General features: G+C 37.8%; 1 protein-coding gene across 1 annotated transcript in view; it reads left to right on the forward strand.

Annotated features, from left to right (window-relative positions):
* Positions 1–7,427: 7,427 nt before the first annotated feature.
* Positions 7,428–18,041, forward strand: part of abcb7 (ATP-binding cassette, sub-family B (MDR/TAP), member 7) — a 60,842-nt gene continuing 50,228 nt past the window's right edge. The window contains exons 1-4 of the mRNA XM_048175759.1: positions 7,428–7,638; positions 13,128–13,208; positions 13,342–13,416; positions 17,298–17,417. Of these exons, the coding sequence (XP_048031716.1) occupies positions 7,489–7,638; positions 13,128–13,208; positions 13,342–13,416; positions 17,298–17,417 (426 nt within the window). The 5' untranslated portion in view covers positions 7,428–7,488. The remainder of the gene's footprint in view (positions 7,639–13,127; positions 13,209–13,341; positions 13,417–17,297; positions 17,418–18,041) is intronic.

Here is an 18,041-nt window from a genome sequence, read left to right on the forward strand (position 1 = left end):
TCGTCAAGAGCTGCAGGGTTTAATTTGGATTTGTCTGTGCATATTTTTTTACTCTTATAGATGGAGTTCCCATTGACATGCATTATACGGCTGACAGGCCACAACGGTTGGAGTTAAAAATCATCATTTGTGTTCTACTGAAGAAACAATGTCACCTACATCTTGGATACCCTCGGGGTAAGCAGATAAACATCAAATGTTCATTTTTGGGTGAACTATCCCTTTAAGTAGCTTTTATAAATGTGCCTTAGAAAAAATTGCTGGTGTGCATCTTGAGACAAAACAATGGCAGTGAAATATTTAAAGGGATGTCAGTGCAAGTTTTCAGTTAAGGCAACTCAACTTGCATTTTAGTCTGGGACTAGGCTTAAGCCTTGTCTGTGAAACTGGGCATAAGTGTATTTTGTAAGAAGTCACACATTATAATTGGAAAATATTAATATATTTATTTCAATATATTTGTCTTTCAAAATGTTTCAAGTTTAAAGGTCAAAGCAAAAATGGCTGATAACAGTCTTAACTAGCAAAGATTATCACACCATATGATTTATATGCAACACTCGTTCTTTCTGCCAAGACGAATTTGTAAATAATTGTTCCAATTTTTTTGTCTCCTATCAGAACCGAAATATGATCAAGCCCATGTATGAGTAACCAAAATCAACTAAAACTCTGTCTGAACTGTCCAATTTGATCTTTGTCATAAACATCAAATAATTATGTTTAAAAGGGAAATTTAATAAGAAAATACATAAAGCAATAGAAATAGCTACAGAGACTTAAAGGATTAGTTCACTTTAAAGTGAAAATTACCCAAGCTTTACTCACCCTCAAGCCATCCTAGGTGTGTATGACTTTATTCTTCCTGATGAACACAATCGGAGATATATTAATAAATATCCTGACACATCCAAGCTTTATAATTGCAGTGAGCGATACCAACGACTAGGGATGTCCAGATCCGATCACATGATCGGAAATCGGGCCCGATCACGTGGTTTCAGACTCGATCGGAATCGGACGTTACCTCCCGATCAGGACTCGGATATATATGTATTAGGGGTGCAACGGTTTTCTGTAAAAAAATCGAAACGTACGGTTCTCCACTTATGGTTCGGTACGCACTTGCACCGTGGTCCATCTCGAATGACGACGCATCTATTGGTTAATATGGTTTGTTTAAAATAGCAACGTGGAAAACAGACAGAGTTCAGATAATGTATGTTTCAGTCGATGGATGCACAAAACGTTACAACAACGATAATCAGAAAGCGTGGACAAAACAGTCACTCTTTGTAAACTGTTCACTGCGAGTGCTGTCTGCTCTAATGTCCAGTCATTTACGCCGTCATCACACGGGTGTTGATAGTGCGCGAGCGCAGGTGAGACCTGAACAGCACACGTTGCTATCTGTGTTTAAACTAAACTCATTTAAGCCTTGCTGATTTAAACCTTCAAGAACAAGACGCGAAAGAGAACTCTCACGCGCTGTGAGAAGATTTTTGTGCGCTTATCCAAAGCGAGCACACGCTTATTTCAGTCAGCGCGCAAATACTGTCTTCTCTTTCAAGTCTTGCGCTTCAGCAGACAAATTCATACAAAAATTATGTCAACATGCCCGTCTTGGCGAGTATCCTAGCAAACATAGTCGGTTATGTCTTAAATGAACGTATATTAGTCGAGAAAGACAGCGCATGTGTAACAGTATATGTACTGGATCGTGCATGTCTTAAAGGGAAAAAAAACTATTCCTGTTGCCTGTTTTTAATGTTAAATCAAACAACAAATAACAAAGAAATCACTCACTGCTCTTGACTGAATAGTTTTTGTAACTTCAGTAATGATTAATCATTATTTATTTTATACAGTAAAGATAATATGCAGTGATATTTTATATTTGATTTCTATTTGATTACTGTTAGATACCTGAAAAACCTGAAAAGCACTGTTTCTGGATCTGTTTTTTCGCTCTTCTTTATTCTTTTATATGTATTATAGAAGTATCGGATCGGGACTCGGTATCGGTAGATGCTCAAAATCAAAAGACTCGGACTCGGACTCGAGGGCAAAAAAACGTGATCCTACCAACGACGAGTATGAGCTGAAGAAAGTGCTTCCATCCACATCCATCATAAACGTACTTCACACGGGGGTTAATAAAGTCCTTCTGAAGTGAAGCGATGCGTTTGTGTAAAAAAAAATCCATATTTAACAAGTGATGAAGTAAAATATCTAGCTTCTGCCAGATTTATTAATATATCTATGATTGTGTTCATCAGAAAGAAGAACGTTATATACACCTAGAATGGCTTGAGGGTGAGTAAAGCTTGGGGTAATTTTCACTTGAAAATGAACTAATCCTTTAAGGTGATGATACACGGGGCAACTTTTTGAGCAATGTTGCCAGGCGATGTTGCTTGGGCACCTTCCCATTGAGAATGGGCAACAAATACCTATCTGGTTACTTTAGATCAAAATTTGTTGCCCATTCTCAATGGTTGCCCCGTGCATCATCACCTTTAGTCTTTTATTTACAGTTCGCTTTAGTAAACTGGTACAGGTATTCCTGAGTCCCTCAGCATAATGGATGTTATTTTTATACGAATTTTGCTTTGAATAAATCAACCAAAACACCCATGCCAATTAGTATGTTTGTCAAATTATTTTAAAGATTACTGAAAATTACCAGACCTTATCCTGCAGTTTAGCTCTCTGACGCCATAATAAAACATCTGAAAAATATAACCAAGTTCTCAGGATTACTTGAATATTACAGAGAGGTGTTTTTTTTTAGGGTTTGAGCTGAACTCTGCAGGACAACCCCTGTATTACTAAGTAAACAACATTAGTAAAATCTCAAAGTACAAACAAACTAAGATTAATGCAGTTTCCGCAATTAATGTGATTAAGTAATGTGAATTACTTACATTTTCTGCATGTATTGTGCACATGGAAGTGTCTGAACCTTAATTCATCATAATTTTTTTTTTAAGTGAATTACTATTTTTTAAAAGGAGAAGCTGAACAATGGAGCATGTCAAATAAAATCCTCAGAATTATTAGTTGTAAAATGACAGGCGTGAACTGTTCATTATTGTGCTATTTTGGAGAACCATCTTTGTACTATTTAACACTTGTGACTTGGCTAGCTACCAAGCACTCTGCAATTTCCCTAGGATGTCTACAATTATCGCTGATGGCTGGTCCTTGTTGAATGAGTTTGAAATGTAGAACAGAATGCAAAGGTCAGCAGGAACAGAACAAAGAGGTGGGTGCTTCACATTTTTAATGGCAGGTAATTACATGACTTCACTGCAGGCCTGAATGGACAGAATATTCTATCAATGCCCACCACAACCCCTTTCACTTCGAAGTTATCTATCTATCTATCTATCTATCTATCTATCTATCTATCTATCTATCTATCTATCTATCTATCTATCTATCTATCTATCTATCTATCTATCTATCTATCTATCTATCTATCTGTCTGTCTGTCTGTCTGTCTGTCTGTCTGTCTGTCTGTCTGACAACAACACAATCTGCAGTTGTGAATGCTAAACAAAAAAAAAGCATAACAACAATCAGTAATCAATCAATCTGTTTGACAATATTACAAAATGATATTCTATCTGTCTATCTATCGACAACATATATAAGCTGCAATTGTGAATGCTAAAAATCTATCTATGTTAATTCTCAATAAGAACTTCTGTAGACATGTGACAGAAATAAAGTCAATCTGTTTAGTAATGAGTGAATCTGGTAATGCTGTTTGTGGAGTTGTTTAATCCTCCTCTGCTGAGATCTTGAGATTTAATATCCTCTGGAAGTCAGCTGTACTGGCCAGGGTGAGAGAGAAGGGCCTGTCTCTCATTCTGATAGCACCCAGGTGTCCCAAAAAGCACCGTGGCTGGCAGAGATAATCCCTCTGTTATATGCCCAGCTGTGGCTCCTCTCCCTCTACACAGATCTATTATTTCAAGCAAACAAGGAGATTTATCACCCACACCCGGACAGGATGGCTCTCTGGGCCTGTCCTGTGAGAGGACAAACTTAAATGCGTTAGGGCAACCCCAGCATGTTGCTGCTACTATACAGAATGCCAGGGCCATTTTCACATACCCTTTACATGGTTATAAGTGGCAGGTGTTTGAAGGGTGGTGTGATGGGTGTGGTTTCTTACAAGACCTTAGGGATAAAGGCAGGTCTTTTTCCACTTAAGGTCTACCAAGTGGCTATTTCTGGCTGTCAATTGAGTTTTGAGGGCTCAACGGTCAGGCAACATCCTCTAATCCACAGATTTATGAAGGGTGCCCGTCGTTCTTTGCCAGTCATCAGGAGAACTGTTCCTGAATGGGACCTCTCCATGGCGCTGGAGGCTCTGTCTCAATACACTTTTGAGCCCCTGTGAAGTATTTCCCTGAAGCTGCTGTCCTTCAAGATGGCTTTGCTCTTGGCATTGACTTCAGCTAAATGTGTCAGTGAGCTACATGCACTCTTGGTTCATTCCTCGTGCAATAATTTCTCTCTTAGTGGAGAACTGTGCTTAGTTTAATTTCTTAAGCCTAACCCAGCTTTTATGACAAAGTGCTTCCCTGTGTTCGGAGGTGTTGGAGCTGTCCACTTTTCACCCTCCACCTTTTCCCTCCGTGGAGGATCAGAGGCTGAATGCTCTGTGTCCTATCCGTGCATTACAGACGTATATAACCAGGACCAGTGCTTTCCGGAAGAGCAACCTGCTCTTTATTTCATGGGTGCCCCCTCACAAGGGGAGTCCCATATCTAAGCAACGCCTCTCACATTGGCTTGTGAAAGCTATAGCTGTGACATATGAATCGATGGGAGTGCAGCCCCCAGGAAACATCAGAGCTCATTCCATGAGGGGCTTAGCTACCTCTTGGGCCTTGTTCAGGGGTGTGTCACTGTAGGACATCTCTGCCCTACAAAGCAAAAAGGCAGTAACTACGCAGAGTGCAGAACTGAGAAAAATGACTTAAAAGTTATCCTGTCATCCAGCCTAAGTAGTTGTAGGTAGATTATTGGACATGTTGCTGTTATGTTACTCCAAAACGACACACATTTCAGATAAGATGTTTTGTCACATAACAAAGGATGCCTTGAATGTCATGAAAATGACAATAACTAATTTTTGACCAAAAATGCAGTTACTGCCTTTTTGCTTTGTAGGGCAGATCTGCTCTGCTGCCAGTTGGGCTTCTCCTTATATGTTTGTGCGTTACTACCTACTGGATGTCACCAGAACCTTGGTAGCACATTCTGTTTTAGGGGTGGGGTCTTCTTAGCCCCTCCTTGTTATCTTCTTTTCTCCCTTCCTATTTAAACATTGTAATAAAGGAAGGCAGGCCACGCACATTCATGTGAGCTGTAAATGCATAGGTGACGCACATTCATGTCACCTATGCATTTACATTCCTGCCTGGGTGTGTATATACACTATATTGCCAAATGTTTTGGGATGCCTGCCTTTACGTGAACATGAACTTTAATGACATCCCATTCTTATTCTGTAGGGTTTAATATGGAGTTGGCCCACCCTTTACAGCTATAACAGCTTCAACTCTTCTGGGAAGGCTTTCCACAAGGTGTTTATGGAAATTTTTGACCCTTGATTTAGAAGCGCATTTGTGAGGTCAGGCAGTGATGTTGGACGAGAAGGCCTGGCTCGCAGTCTCCACTCTAATTCATCCCAAAGGTGTTCTATCAGGTTGAGGTCAGGACTCTGTGCAGGCCAGTCAAGTTCCTCCACACCAAACTCATCCATGTCTTTACGGACCTTGCTTTGTGCACTGGTGCGCAGTCATGTTGGAACAGGAAGGGGACATCCCCAAACTGTTCCCACAAAGTTGGAGCATGAAATTGTCCAAAATGTCTTGGTATGCTGAAGCATTAAGAGTTCCTTTCACTGGAACTAAGGGGCCAAGCCTAACCTCTGAAAAACAACCCCACAACAAACTTTACACTCGGCACAATGCAGTCAGACAAGTACCATTCTCCTGGCAACTGCCAAACCCAGATTTATCCATCGGATTGCCAGACAGAGAAGCATGATTCATCACTCCACTCCTGCTTTACACCACTGCATCCGACGCTTTGCATTGAATGTAAGGCTTGGGTGCAGTTGTTCGGCCATGGAAACCCATTCCATGAAGCTCTCTACGCACTGTACTTGAGCTAAACTGAAGGCCACAGGAAGTTTGGAGGTCTGTAGCTATTGACTATTTTACGTGGCCTACCACTTCGTGACTGAGTTGCTGTTGTTCCCAATTGCTTCCACTTTGTTATGATACCACTAACAGTTGACCATGGAATATTTAGTAGTGAGGAAATTTCACGAATGGAATTATTGCACAGGTGGCAACCTATCACGGTACCACACTTGAATTCACTGAGCTCCTGAGAGCGACCCATTCTTTCACAAATGTTTGTAGAAGCAGTCTGCATGCCTAGGTGCTTGATTTTATACACCTTTGGCCATGGAAGTGATTGGAGTTCAATGATTTGGATGGGTGTCCCAATACTTTTGGGAATATAGTGTATGTGTTGCCTATCTATAAATAATCAGGTCGTGGTGTAATTTAACACAATTCAAACTCTGATTGCACTATAGAGATTTTGGATTTTGAGATTTTGAGAATCTCTTATTGGTTATATCTATAAGAAGTGGCCTGTAAAAGTGAGATTTCTATATTTTTTCAAATAATACGTGTGTGTGTGTGTGTGTGTGTGTGTGTGTGTGTGTGTGTGTGTGTGTGTGTGTGTGTGTGTGTGTGCGTGCGCAATTTTGTGACATATCAGGACACAAATGTGTATAATGACATGGGTATGACATAGGTATTACAAGGAGAGGGTGATTTATGAGGGCATACCCCATGTCCCCATTTTTTCAAAAGGCTTATAAATCATACAGAATCTTTTGTTTTTTTGTTTTGTTTTTTTGATAAAGTAAAATGTGCACAGACTCCTGTGATGGGTAGGTTTAGGGGTAGGGGTAGTGTAGTAGGGCGATAGAAAATACGGTTTGTACAGTATAAAAACCATTACGCCTATGGAATGTCCCCACAATTCACAAAAACAAACGTGTGTGTGTGTGTGTGTTTCTATCCATGTGGGGACTTCAGCCTGAATACTATTGAATGAACCTGAATGTCCCCATGAGGAAATCAGCTTATAAATCATACAACATGAGTATGAGTTTTTTTGTTTTTTTTGAAAATGTAAAAATGCAGAAAGTTTTCTGTGATGGGTAGGTTTAGGTGGTAGGGTTAGTATAAGGGGATAGAATATACAATTGTACATTATATAAAACACAAGTATAGTAAACCATACGCGCGCGCACGCTCGTGCGTGTGTCATCAGATGATGCCTACGAAACCCACGGTCCTATTTTTTATTGGCTACAGCGGGCAGCTGAACGGAAATGACGTCACACATGACGTTCCCTCAGCCCTCCTCCAGTTCTTCAGCATGGCGCCGCTCTTGGTTCCGCTGAAATGTGGATTTCACATTCAAAGACGTAAATTATCACTGTTGCTTCAGCAGAGCAGCACTGTTCATTCGTGGAGTTGTCACGATCACAGAGTGGCGAATAAACGGAAGCAGCGGAGCACATATCAGGTACATTAACCTCTGTCACACACTTTAGGACGCGACACCGTCACACAAAGACAGATCCTCAAACTTTATAAACACACAAATGCAACTTTACACAATTTAGTGTCTCATACAGTAACAATATTGACAATACACATTTTGTTGTGTTGTTTGCATGTTGTTTTTTTACTAGTTGTTGTTTGCTTAAGTAGAAAGTTGACGTGGTTCATCGTGACTAATGAAATTGTCATTCTGTTTTGTAAATGTGAAACTCGTTAAGTTAGTAGGAAATCAAATTTCTGCTCCCTAGTAAGTAGGTACTTACAATATATGCTGATATATAATGTCACATAATATAGTGTCACATGTTCACCTTATTTTGTACACTAATTTGGTCGTTATGGGCTCTTTTTAACTTAACTTTTAGCTATTGGTTTGGAGTTAACGTCTTTCAACCCGAATGTTATATGATATAAACAGTCGCACATACAGCATGTGTGCATAGATAAGACTGAATCCCGCCCTCTGTCCAGCTTATATCAGAGTAACATGTGACACAAGACTCCATTTATGCCGTTTTCTGAGCCACAAACATCTTCATGTTATGACATCAGTATCAATGACCATATTGTTTTTGGGTCATTCTACAGAAACGTCGACTTTTCTGTCCCTAGACTTTACAGAAATATTACACTTGAAAAATGTAATTCTGAAGTGTTTTTCTTTATATATTTTAATATGGCACAATATGTTATTTGAACAATTAAACCTTCTTGAACCATCAATGTGGCAATATTTGTTTTTTAATTAATTATAAAAATTCCAAACACCACAGAAGCTCTTGTCCCCACAGTCATGTACAGAGGGAAAGTGCTTTATTTTGAGCTCAGAAACAGGTTTTTCTATTATTTCAAATACAATAATGTATGCATAACTATCAAATATATAATGTAAATAACATAAAAAAATAAAATGCCAAATAAATATTATAAAATATATAATGATCAATGTAGTGGTCCCCTGGTGTTGTGTCACTGGTGTTACCTTCAACAAAAATCTCTTAATTTGAAGTAAAAAAAATCACATTGATGACATCACTTGACTTCCTTCTTCCTATTTCCTGAAGATCAATGAAGAAAAGCCAATGGAAAGTCCACTATCTCTTTTCAGTTATCAGAAATTTTAATTAGAAAATCATAATTTCATATGAAGCTTTTAGTTGAAGTCACTGGTGTGACCTACTTTATTGTTAGGGAATTTTAAAAAACTAGAATACAAATGGATTAAATTACTTGATTTAGTGAATATATTATGATTGACAACTTGTGGATTGATACCTTGCAGCTGCCATTTTGCAAAATGCATTTTTCATGAAAATTGTCACTGGTGTTACCGTCATTGGTGTTACCCGTTTATAGATAAACTTTATTTAAAGCTATTCATTTAGTTCTTTTGCATAAAATAGCACTAAGATTACATGATTCCAACTTTTCTTTCTCATTGTTAATCCTCTTTTGGGCAGATATGGCTAAATTAAGGGTATATGGCTAAATTCAGTGCAGCGACTTTACAGACAGTGTATTTTACAGACAGTTTTAAAATGTTGTTTATGATCTTTTTCTGACTGCTTTCACTAAGTGTCAATGATAAGTCTTTTATTGTACACCAAATGTAAAAATTTAGTCCACTGGTGTTACTGTTTTTTGTCTGTCACATTAAATAAAATTTGTCATATGTGACATGATGATAATTTTACGTCCATTGAATTCTGCTACACTCAAGAATTAAGATTTAAAGGATTGCATCATTACTTGTTTATAACTGTTTTTCAAATATTTTCATTGTTATAGCAAATACATTGTTGCGCAACTGAATTATCATCATTCAGTCACACTTTTAACTAACCTGATTAAAATAAATAACGCATAATCTCCTTATTTTTTGCATTATCATTATTATTCTGTAACTCTGACTGCATGTGCTGAAAATTTTTTATTAATTGTATTAATAATATTTCATAAAAATGTTTAAAAATGCCAGAGAAGTAAGGTAACACCAGTGACAAAAAATGGTTACATGCAGTCTTTAAATAAATGGACAAAAAAAAAAAAAGATCATTAAGCTGTCATTTATGTGTATTCATAAACTCAAAGTGTAATATAATAATGTGGTCTAAATTTAAATGTTAGAAAAAGAAATACATTTTAAGACATTTTGTCATACCAAAAGTGGATGTTTCTGTAGAATGACCCTTTTGCATAAGATGGTTGCAGTATGATTTACAGTCAAGACATGGAAATAATAATCACAAAACTCTTTGAATATACATTAACTTGTTAACTGTTGTATATTTATTTTATATACTGATATTTGGGGAAAACAGTACTCTTGCTTATGTGATTTTATAAGATAACTACATCATGTGATATAAATATAAGACAAAAACTCATCTGGGCAAAAATGCCTGTGTCTTGAATTTGAGGGCATATAACTGCATCAGGAAGTGAACTCGAGGTCAGTTCGCACATCATTAAAACAAAAATTCCGATATCATCATAGACCTTACATATCACACACCCCTACGCACATAAATAATAACTTACAACTGGACTGATATTTACCCATTTTCTTCTCTCTTCCTTTTGCATGCTGGAGGAGACGGTACATAATATGGTGTTGTAAATGCTGCGAATTGTCACGTGAACAAGCAAATCCACAAAGAAAGAATAATAAAAATAATCTCTGCGCTAATTTGATAGTTTTGATTTGGTAAATGATTTTAGATATGTCCAAATCAAAGTGTCATCTAAAATTTAAGACCTAAATATAAGACTAAAATACTTTTTATGGCCTTAAATTTTAAAAATCCAATTTAATACTTTTTAAGACTGTTTAAGGATCCCTGACTGAACTCTGTGTGTGCAGATTAAAGGCTTAGTTCACCCAAAAATGAAAATTATGTCATTAATTACTCACCATCATGTCGTTCCACACCCGTAAGAAGATTTTAAATATGTTTTTAGTAGCTTTCTGTGCATTGAAAAAGAAAGTGTTATTGCTGGCTATGCAGGTCTCACTGAGCCATCGGATTTGATCAAAAATAATTTGTGTTCCAAAGATGAAGGAAGGTCTTACGGGTGTGGAACGACATGAGGGTGAGTAATTAATGACATCATTTTCATTTTTGGGTGAACTAACACTTTAAGCACTAAAATGTGGACCAAATTTATTACATTTATCAGTGAATTGTAGTGTTGTCATGTCATGGAGATGCTATAGGTTTGGATGTGAAATCAAAATCCCTTTTGCTTTCAGAGGTTAATTGGTGGTTAAGATTTTTTATAATGCTGTTCATGAACAGTACAACCCAAAAGTTTGCTTGCATATGTCACATTTTACAGAGGATGGCTTCCTAAATGCAGACTACTTACCTGGGATGTTCCGAGCTAATCTCAAGGGTTGGTAATAGTATTGGGGCCAATAAACGCACATCGCTTTTTTCAGAGGATGGCTTCCTGAATCTGGGAGAGCACAATGCTAGCTATAAATGTAGATTACTTACCTGTGATGTTCCGAGTCAATCTCAAGGATCAGTAATAGTATTGGGGCCAATAAATCATTTTTTAAACTGATTGGTACCAACCAGCCTTTATTTTACATCAGCTGTCATGCAGGTGTCTTGCAGTAGGTGGTGGTATGCACCTTCATGTGGCTTAGCAACTCCCTTTAGGCAGGAACACACCAAGCTGACGGTCGGCCGTCAGGCAGTTTTTGTTCGTCGGCCGACTAAGTTTTCTCAGTGTGTTCCGCACCATCTGCTTTTTTTCGGCCGATTTGACATGTTGAATCGGCGTCGGAGCTCGGCGGTCCGTCGGGCTATCTGATAATTCTGATTGGCTGTTCAGCTACTGCCACCTGCTGGTACGGAAAGGCGTTTAATCTTACGTAGGCGCAGAACGGACGTGCTACTTGGCTGTCGAGTGTCTGTATTATTAACTCCTATATTAATAATGTGTGGAATGTAATGTAAAGGAAATAAGTTACACAAAATAAGTCCTAGTATAAGAATGTTTTTTACTAATTTCAAGTCTAGGTATGATCTAGGTAAGTTGTTTTTACTAGATGCCGTTTAGGTCATACAAGACTTGCACATGGTTATTTATTAAAAGGTGAAAAACCACCATACTGCCTCACATGTCATACTACAATGACTATTAAACATATTTTAGTGGACTACAATGTTTTAAGGTGCCCTAGATTCAAAAATTGAATTTACCTCTGCATAGTTGAATAACAAGAGTTCAGTACATGGAAATGACATACAGTGAGTCTCAATCTCCATTGTTTCCTCCTCCTTATATAAATCTCATTTGTTTAAAAGACCTCCGAAGAACAGGCGAATCTCAACATAACACCGACTGTTACGTAACAGTTGGGGTGTACGCCCCCAATATTTGCATATGCCAGCCTATGTTCCCAACATTATGAAAGGCATTAGACAAGGGCAGCCAGTATAAATGTCTGGATGTGCACTGCTGAATCATCAGACTAGGTAAGCAAGCAAGAACAATAGCGAAAAATGGCAGATGGAGCAATAATAACTGACATGATTCATGATAACATGATATTTTTAGTGATATTTGTAAATTGTCTTTCTAAATGTTTCGTTAGCATGTTGCTAATGTACTGTTAAATGTGGTTAAAGTTACCATTGTTTCTTACTGTATTCATGGAGACAAGACTGTCGTTATTTTCATTTTTAAACACTTGCAGTCTGTATAATTCATAAACACGACTTTATTCTTTATAAATCTCTCCAACAGTGTAGCATTAGCCGTTAGCCAGGGAGCACAATCAAACTCATGCAGAATCAAATGTAAACATCCAATTAAATACTCTACTTGTTGCATGACGAACACTTTGTAAAGATCCATTTTGAGGGTTATATTAGCTGTGTGAACTTTGTTTATAGCTGTTTAAGGCAAGCACGAGCTCCGTGGGCGGACAGCACGAGATTTAAAGGGGCCGCGCTGCATAAATCGGCACGTTTATAATGATGCCCCAAAATGGGCAGTTAAAAAAATGAATAAAAAAAAAAAACTGGGGTATTTTGAGCTGAAACTTCACAGACACATTCAGGGGACACCTTATTAGACTTATATTACATCTTTTGAAAACATGTTCTTGGGCACCTATATATGTAAATAGACAACTGTTTTATTCAGAGATGTTTAACCAATGTATTAAAAAAAAAGAAAAAGAAATGCCACCTGAATGTATTTTAGAATTTCTGTCTTGTACTAATCTGAAATGTCTTATAGTTTTTTGTTAATTGTATGAATTTTGTTCTGTTTTCGCCATGAAAATAGCCTTGTTGCTGACATGGTGAAAATAAATAAATATTATGAGATGATTAAGGTGAAGTAGAGATACTTTGTGAAAAATCTTGATGAAGTGATTCCCATTTATTTTCATATAAATTTCATATGTCATGCTACTTCACTTTCATTCAGCTATCAAGTCAAAGAAGTGCGTCATCAACATGGGCCAACAACAGAGGTCAGAACAGCCGACAGATCTTAGAAGCAGTAAAAGTAAGTTTTTATTAGAATAGTGGATAATATAAGACATTGTGCTTGATTTTTCATTAAATTGATGCATGTTTCATCACAATAACTGAAATGCTAAATGATAAAAAAAAGTAATATTCAAGTTGGTGTGTTCCAGCATTTACATCTTCCAGAGAGACAGTGCTGGCATGGGCATGCAGGTGGAGGGCTCAATGCAGATCCCAAAAATGTGGTAAGGTTTTTTGCTTGTATGGTAGAGTTATTTTTTAACTCAAGCTGAAATTATGGGATCTAATGCAATTTAATGTGTAACATGGAAAGTCAGAAACCCAAAGGTCTCCACAACAGAAACAAAATAGTTTGATTAAACATGAAGAAATTGTAACTGTATTTAGGTACACCTGTTCATCTGCTCATTAATGCAAATATGTAATCACCCAATCATATGACAGCAAATCAATGCATTTAGGCATTTAGACATGGTCAGGACGATCTGCTGAAGTTCATACTGAGGAGTAGAATGGGGAAGAAAGGTGATTTAGTGACTTTGGATGTTGCATGGTTGTTGGTGCCAGACAGTCTGATCTGAGTATTTCAGAAACTGCCGATCTACTGGGATTTTCATGCACAACCATCTCTAGGATGGTCCAAAAAAGAAAAAAATATCCAGCGGGGCGGCAGTTCTATGGATGAAAATGCCTTTTTGATGCCAGAGGTCAGAGGATAATGACCAGACTCGTTACAGCTAATAGAAAGGCAACAGTAAATCAAATAACCACTCGTTACAACCGAGGTCTGCAGAAGAGCATCTCTGAATGCACTTCGAACCAACATGAAGACCACACAAGCTGCCACTCCTGTCGGCTAAGAACAGGAAAATAAAGCAATAATTCACAAGGGCTCACCAAATAATAGAAGAATAATAGAAGATTGGAAAAACATTGCCTGGTCTGATGAGTCTCGATGTTTGCTGCGACATTCAGATGGCAGGATCAGAATTTGGTGTAAACATAATGAAAGCATGGATCCATCCTGCCTTATTTCAACAGGTCAGGCTCCTGCTGGTGGTGTAATGGTGTGGAGGATATTTTCTTGGCACACTTTGGGGCCCTTAGTACCAATTGAGCATTGTTTAAACACCACAGTCTACCTGACTATTGTTGCTGAGCATGTCCATCCCTTTATGACCACAGTGTACCCATCTTCTGATGACTACTTCCAGCAGGATAACGCGGCATGTCACAAAGCTCAAATCATCTCAAACTGGTTTCTTGAACATGACCATAGCTGTTGCAAAAAACATTTGCGACTTAAAGGTGATAGAGAGGATTTTTTCATCGACTGAGAATCCAAAGACTGTTACTGAGTTTTTGAAATGAGCGCATGCGTAAGAACAGCCCTCCTCCTTCACAGCTCATTTCAAAGGAACGCCTCCCAAAACTCGTGCACGAGTGTTGGAACACGAGTGTTTACCACCGGCATTCGCTGTGTCGTGTTTTTTGGATTCATTATGTCGGACTCAACGCAGGTAACTCATAATCTGCACTTGTTATTCCTGTCTCCTGACAAAAACATTGCATGCAGCGCCTGTGGATGTGGAAAGTTATTGGAGAGCGCAGCCGCGCTCGTCTCTCACAAGGAACGTCATGGCAGTGATTGACAAGCCAGAGGGCCAATCCGCGCACGTCTCTCACAAGGAGTGTCACGGCAGTGATTGACAAGCCAGAGGGCCAATCGTTTACGCGATGATCGCATAAACGATTGGCTGATGTTTTTAAGGCCCTACCTCGTGCACAGATGATGTATATTAATATTATTACTTTCAGTGCACCTAATAAATAGTCTTTTATCAGTTAGTAAAGACAGTTTCAAGTAATATTGCAAAAATGTATAAAACAAAACATCCTCTTTAGCACCTTTAAGCAGTGTTGTCATCCTTTGTGTTCAAGAAAACAAAATTGTGACTATGATATAGTTATGACATCATATCTGAAATCTAAGAGGTATAAAATAATAAAACAATTACCACTGTGATACATCCTGCACAAGTCATGTTGTTCAGTATCAGACTCTGGATCAAACTGATACGGAAAAATGGATAATTAGCAGCATAGTTACAGTAGTATTTACAGTGCCTCCGGTTTCGCTGGTTATGGTAAGTGCCGTTATATTTCCGACACATGCTCTTAGTGGTTGATCAGTTACAGCAGCCTGGGGCCATCTAACCAAAAAAACAGACGGCGCTTTTTGGAAGGCAGTTTTTAAAGAAACAAACTTAAACGTTCAGACAGAGGGTGAAAACAGGTGCTGAACAATGTGAATTATAAAACAAATAATGAGTTAAATCATCAAACTTTAAATCATAAAATACAGAATACAGAAAAATTAAAACAAAATTTGGGGACAAATAAAACAGATTTCAAAGGGTCCTTTTATTGTTAAATTTAATTTTTTAAGATTATGTAACAACATTTGACTACTTGGTTGGCCCTTATTTGAGTGCCAGTTTATTTGAACATTTAAAGGGATAGTTCACCCAAAAATGAAAATTTGATGTTTATCTGCTTACCCCCAGGGCATCTAAGATGTAGGAGACTTTGTTTCTTCAGTAGAATACAAATGATGATTTTTAACTCCAACCGTTGCCGTCTGTCAGTCATATAATGCAAGTGGATGGGAACTTCATCTATAAGAGTAAATAAAACTTGCATAGACGAGTCCAAATTAAACCCTGCGGCTCGTGACGACACATTGATGTCCTAAGACACGAAACGATCGATTTGTGTGATAAACCGAACAGTATTTATATCATTTTTTAACTCTAATACAGCACTATGTCCAACCGCGTTCAGCACTCGTTAGTAAGGTCTGATCGTGCTCTGACAGCGGCAGTGATGTCTAGCTCTCATTGAAGTATATGCGCGAGACATTACTGCCGTTGTCAGAGCGCGATCAGACATCACTAAGCGATTGCTGAACGTGGTTGGACACAGTGGTGTATTAGAGTTAAAAGTGATATAAATACTGTTCGGTTTATCGCACAAACCGATCGTTTCGTGTCTTAGGACATCAGTGTTTAATTTGGACTAGTCTATGCAAGTTTTATTTACTCTTATAGTAGAAGTTCTCATCCACTAGCATTGACTGACAGACGGCAACGGTTGGAATTAAAAATCATCATTTGTGTTCTACTGAAGAAACAAAGTCACCTACATTTTGGATGCGCTGGGGGTAAGCAGATAAACATCAAATTTTCATTTTTGGGTGACCTATCCCTTTAAGTGCAAATGGACAATAATTCTTTAATCTAAAATAAACAGACTCTTCCTCTTATATATAGCTTTGAAACTATTGAGTACATTTGCATAAGACTGAATGATGATTTTGATATGGTAAAATTTCAGATGTAGCCTATTTTAAGTTGATTTACATGTTCCCACCCATACCATACCATACACTTCTACACTTCTAGCAAACGTGACAAACTAGAATCATTGGTTCCACTTTATTTTACAGTACGTGCACTTACATGTACTTACCGTGTACTTGCCTAAGAAAGTACTGGGTATTATAAGGTAACTACATGGGTTAAGGTTAGGTTTAGTGGTAGGTTCAGGGTTAGTACCTAGTTATTACACAGTTATTGCAATTACAATAATAAGTACATAGTATGTACATGGGGAACAGGACTGTAAAATAAAGTGCTACTGAATCTTTTTGCTTGCAGAGATCTTTTATTGTAATGTGGACAATCTGGTTTTGCACATTGAGTTGCTCTCTTTGCCATGTAGGGCTGATTGACAGTGGACTGAACTGACCAGTCATGAGAGGGCTTTGTGGATCTCTGCTGCCACCTGCAGCAGATGTTGATACAGCAAGCGTCACATAATAATTTACAACCCCAATTTTACAACTTAGAGTATTACAGAAAATGCCTGAGATGTTGAGATGCATGCAATTAAACAACATTTTTTTTTGGTTTGAACTTGCAGGTTTTAAGAGAATGAAAACTCTAGAATATTTAATTTTTCTTTCTTTTTTAATTCTATTTCGTTTCAAGATTTTTAAACTAGGAATCCTTTAAAAAAATATATATTTATTTTTTGTTGCCAGCTGAAGGAAGTGCACGCCTCGAAGATTCTTGCAGCCATGCTGACATATGTTTGGCCCAAGGACAGACCCGACCTCCGTGCTCGAGTGGCCATATCACTGAGTCTGCTCGCTGGAGCTAAGGTGCGTTCATTTATCATACCACCACTATATTTAATGGCTCATTTGTCTTTTTATACACTTCTAGTTCTGTGACAAATGTAACATTCAGGCGGTTGGTATTTTGATATGTTGTGCTTAGGTGTGTAATGGTAAACAAAAATGATGGTTGCCCGCCAATAACTGCCAAGAATCTGGTGATACAATACGTATCACGATACAGGGACTATGATACGATAAGAAAGGCGGCGTATTGAGATATTTCTTTTTCTTAGGAAGACAATCTAATTTTAGAAAGTCTTATAAAGAACACACCAACATATGCATAAAACCTAAGCAAAAACAATTTTATTTAATCAAAACCATGACTGCATGACAACTTTTTTTTTTATATTTAATACTGTAAACCTGCTTGCTTTAAAGCATCTACATCTATTGTGCTATATAAACGCGCCTTCACTGGAGTGCTGAACTGCAGAGCTGGTGCAAACGCATCCATATCGCTATGATCAGATGCTTAATTGCTGTTTTCTTACCACTGTCATTTTTGTTGTATTCATTTTGTTATTGAGAGGAAAGCGGGCAGTATATTTTTACATATTCTATCGAAACTCCACTCTCAGCAGCGCGGATGGCATTTGGTTGTTA

The sequence above is a fragment of the Megalobrama amblycephala genome, linkage group LG23 (assembly GCF_018812025.1).
Source record: "Megalobrama amblycephala isolate DHTTF-2021 linkage group LG23, ASM1881202v1, whole genome shotgun sequence".
Lineage (NCBI taxonomy): Eukaryota > Metazoa > Chordata > Actinopteri > Cypriniformes > Xenocyprididae > Megalobrama > Megalobrama amblycephala.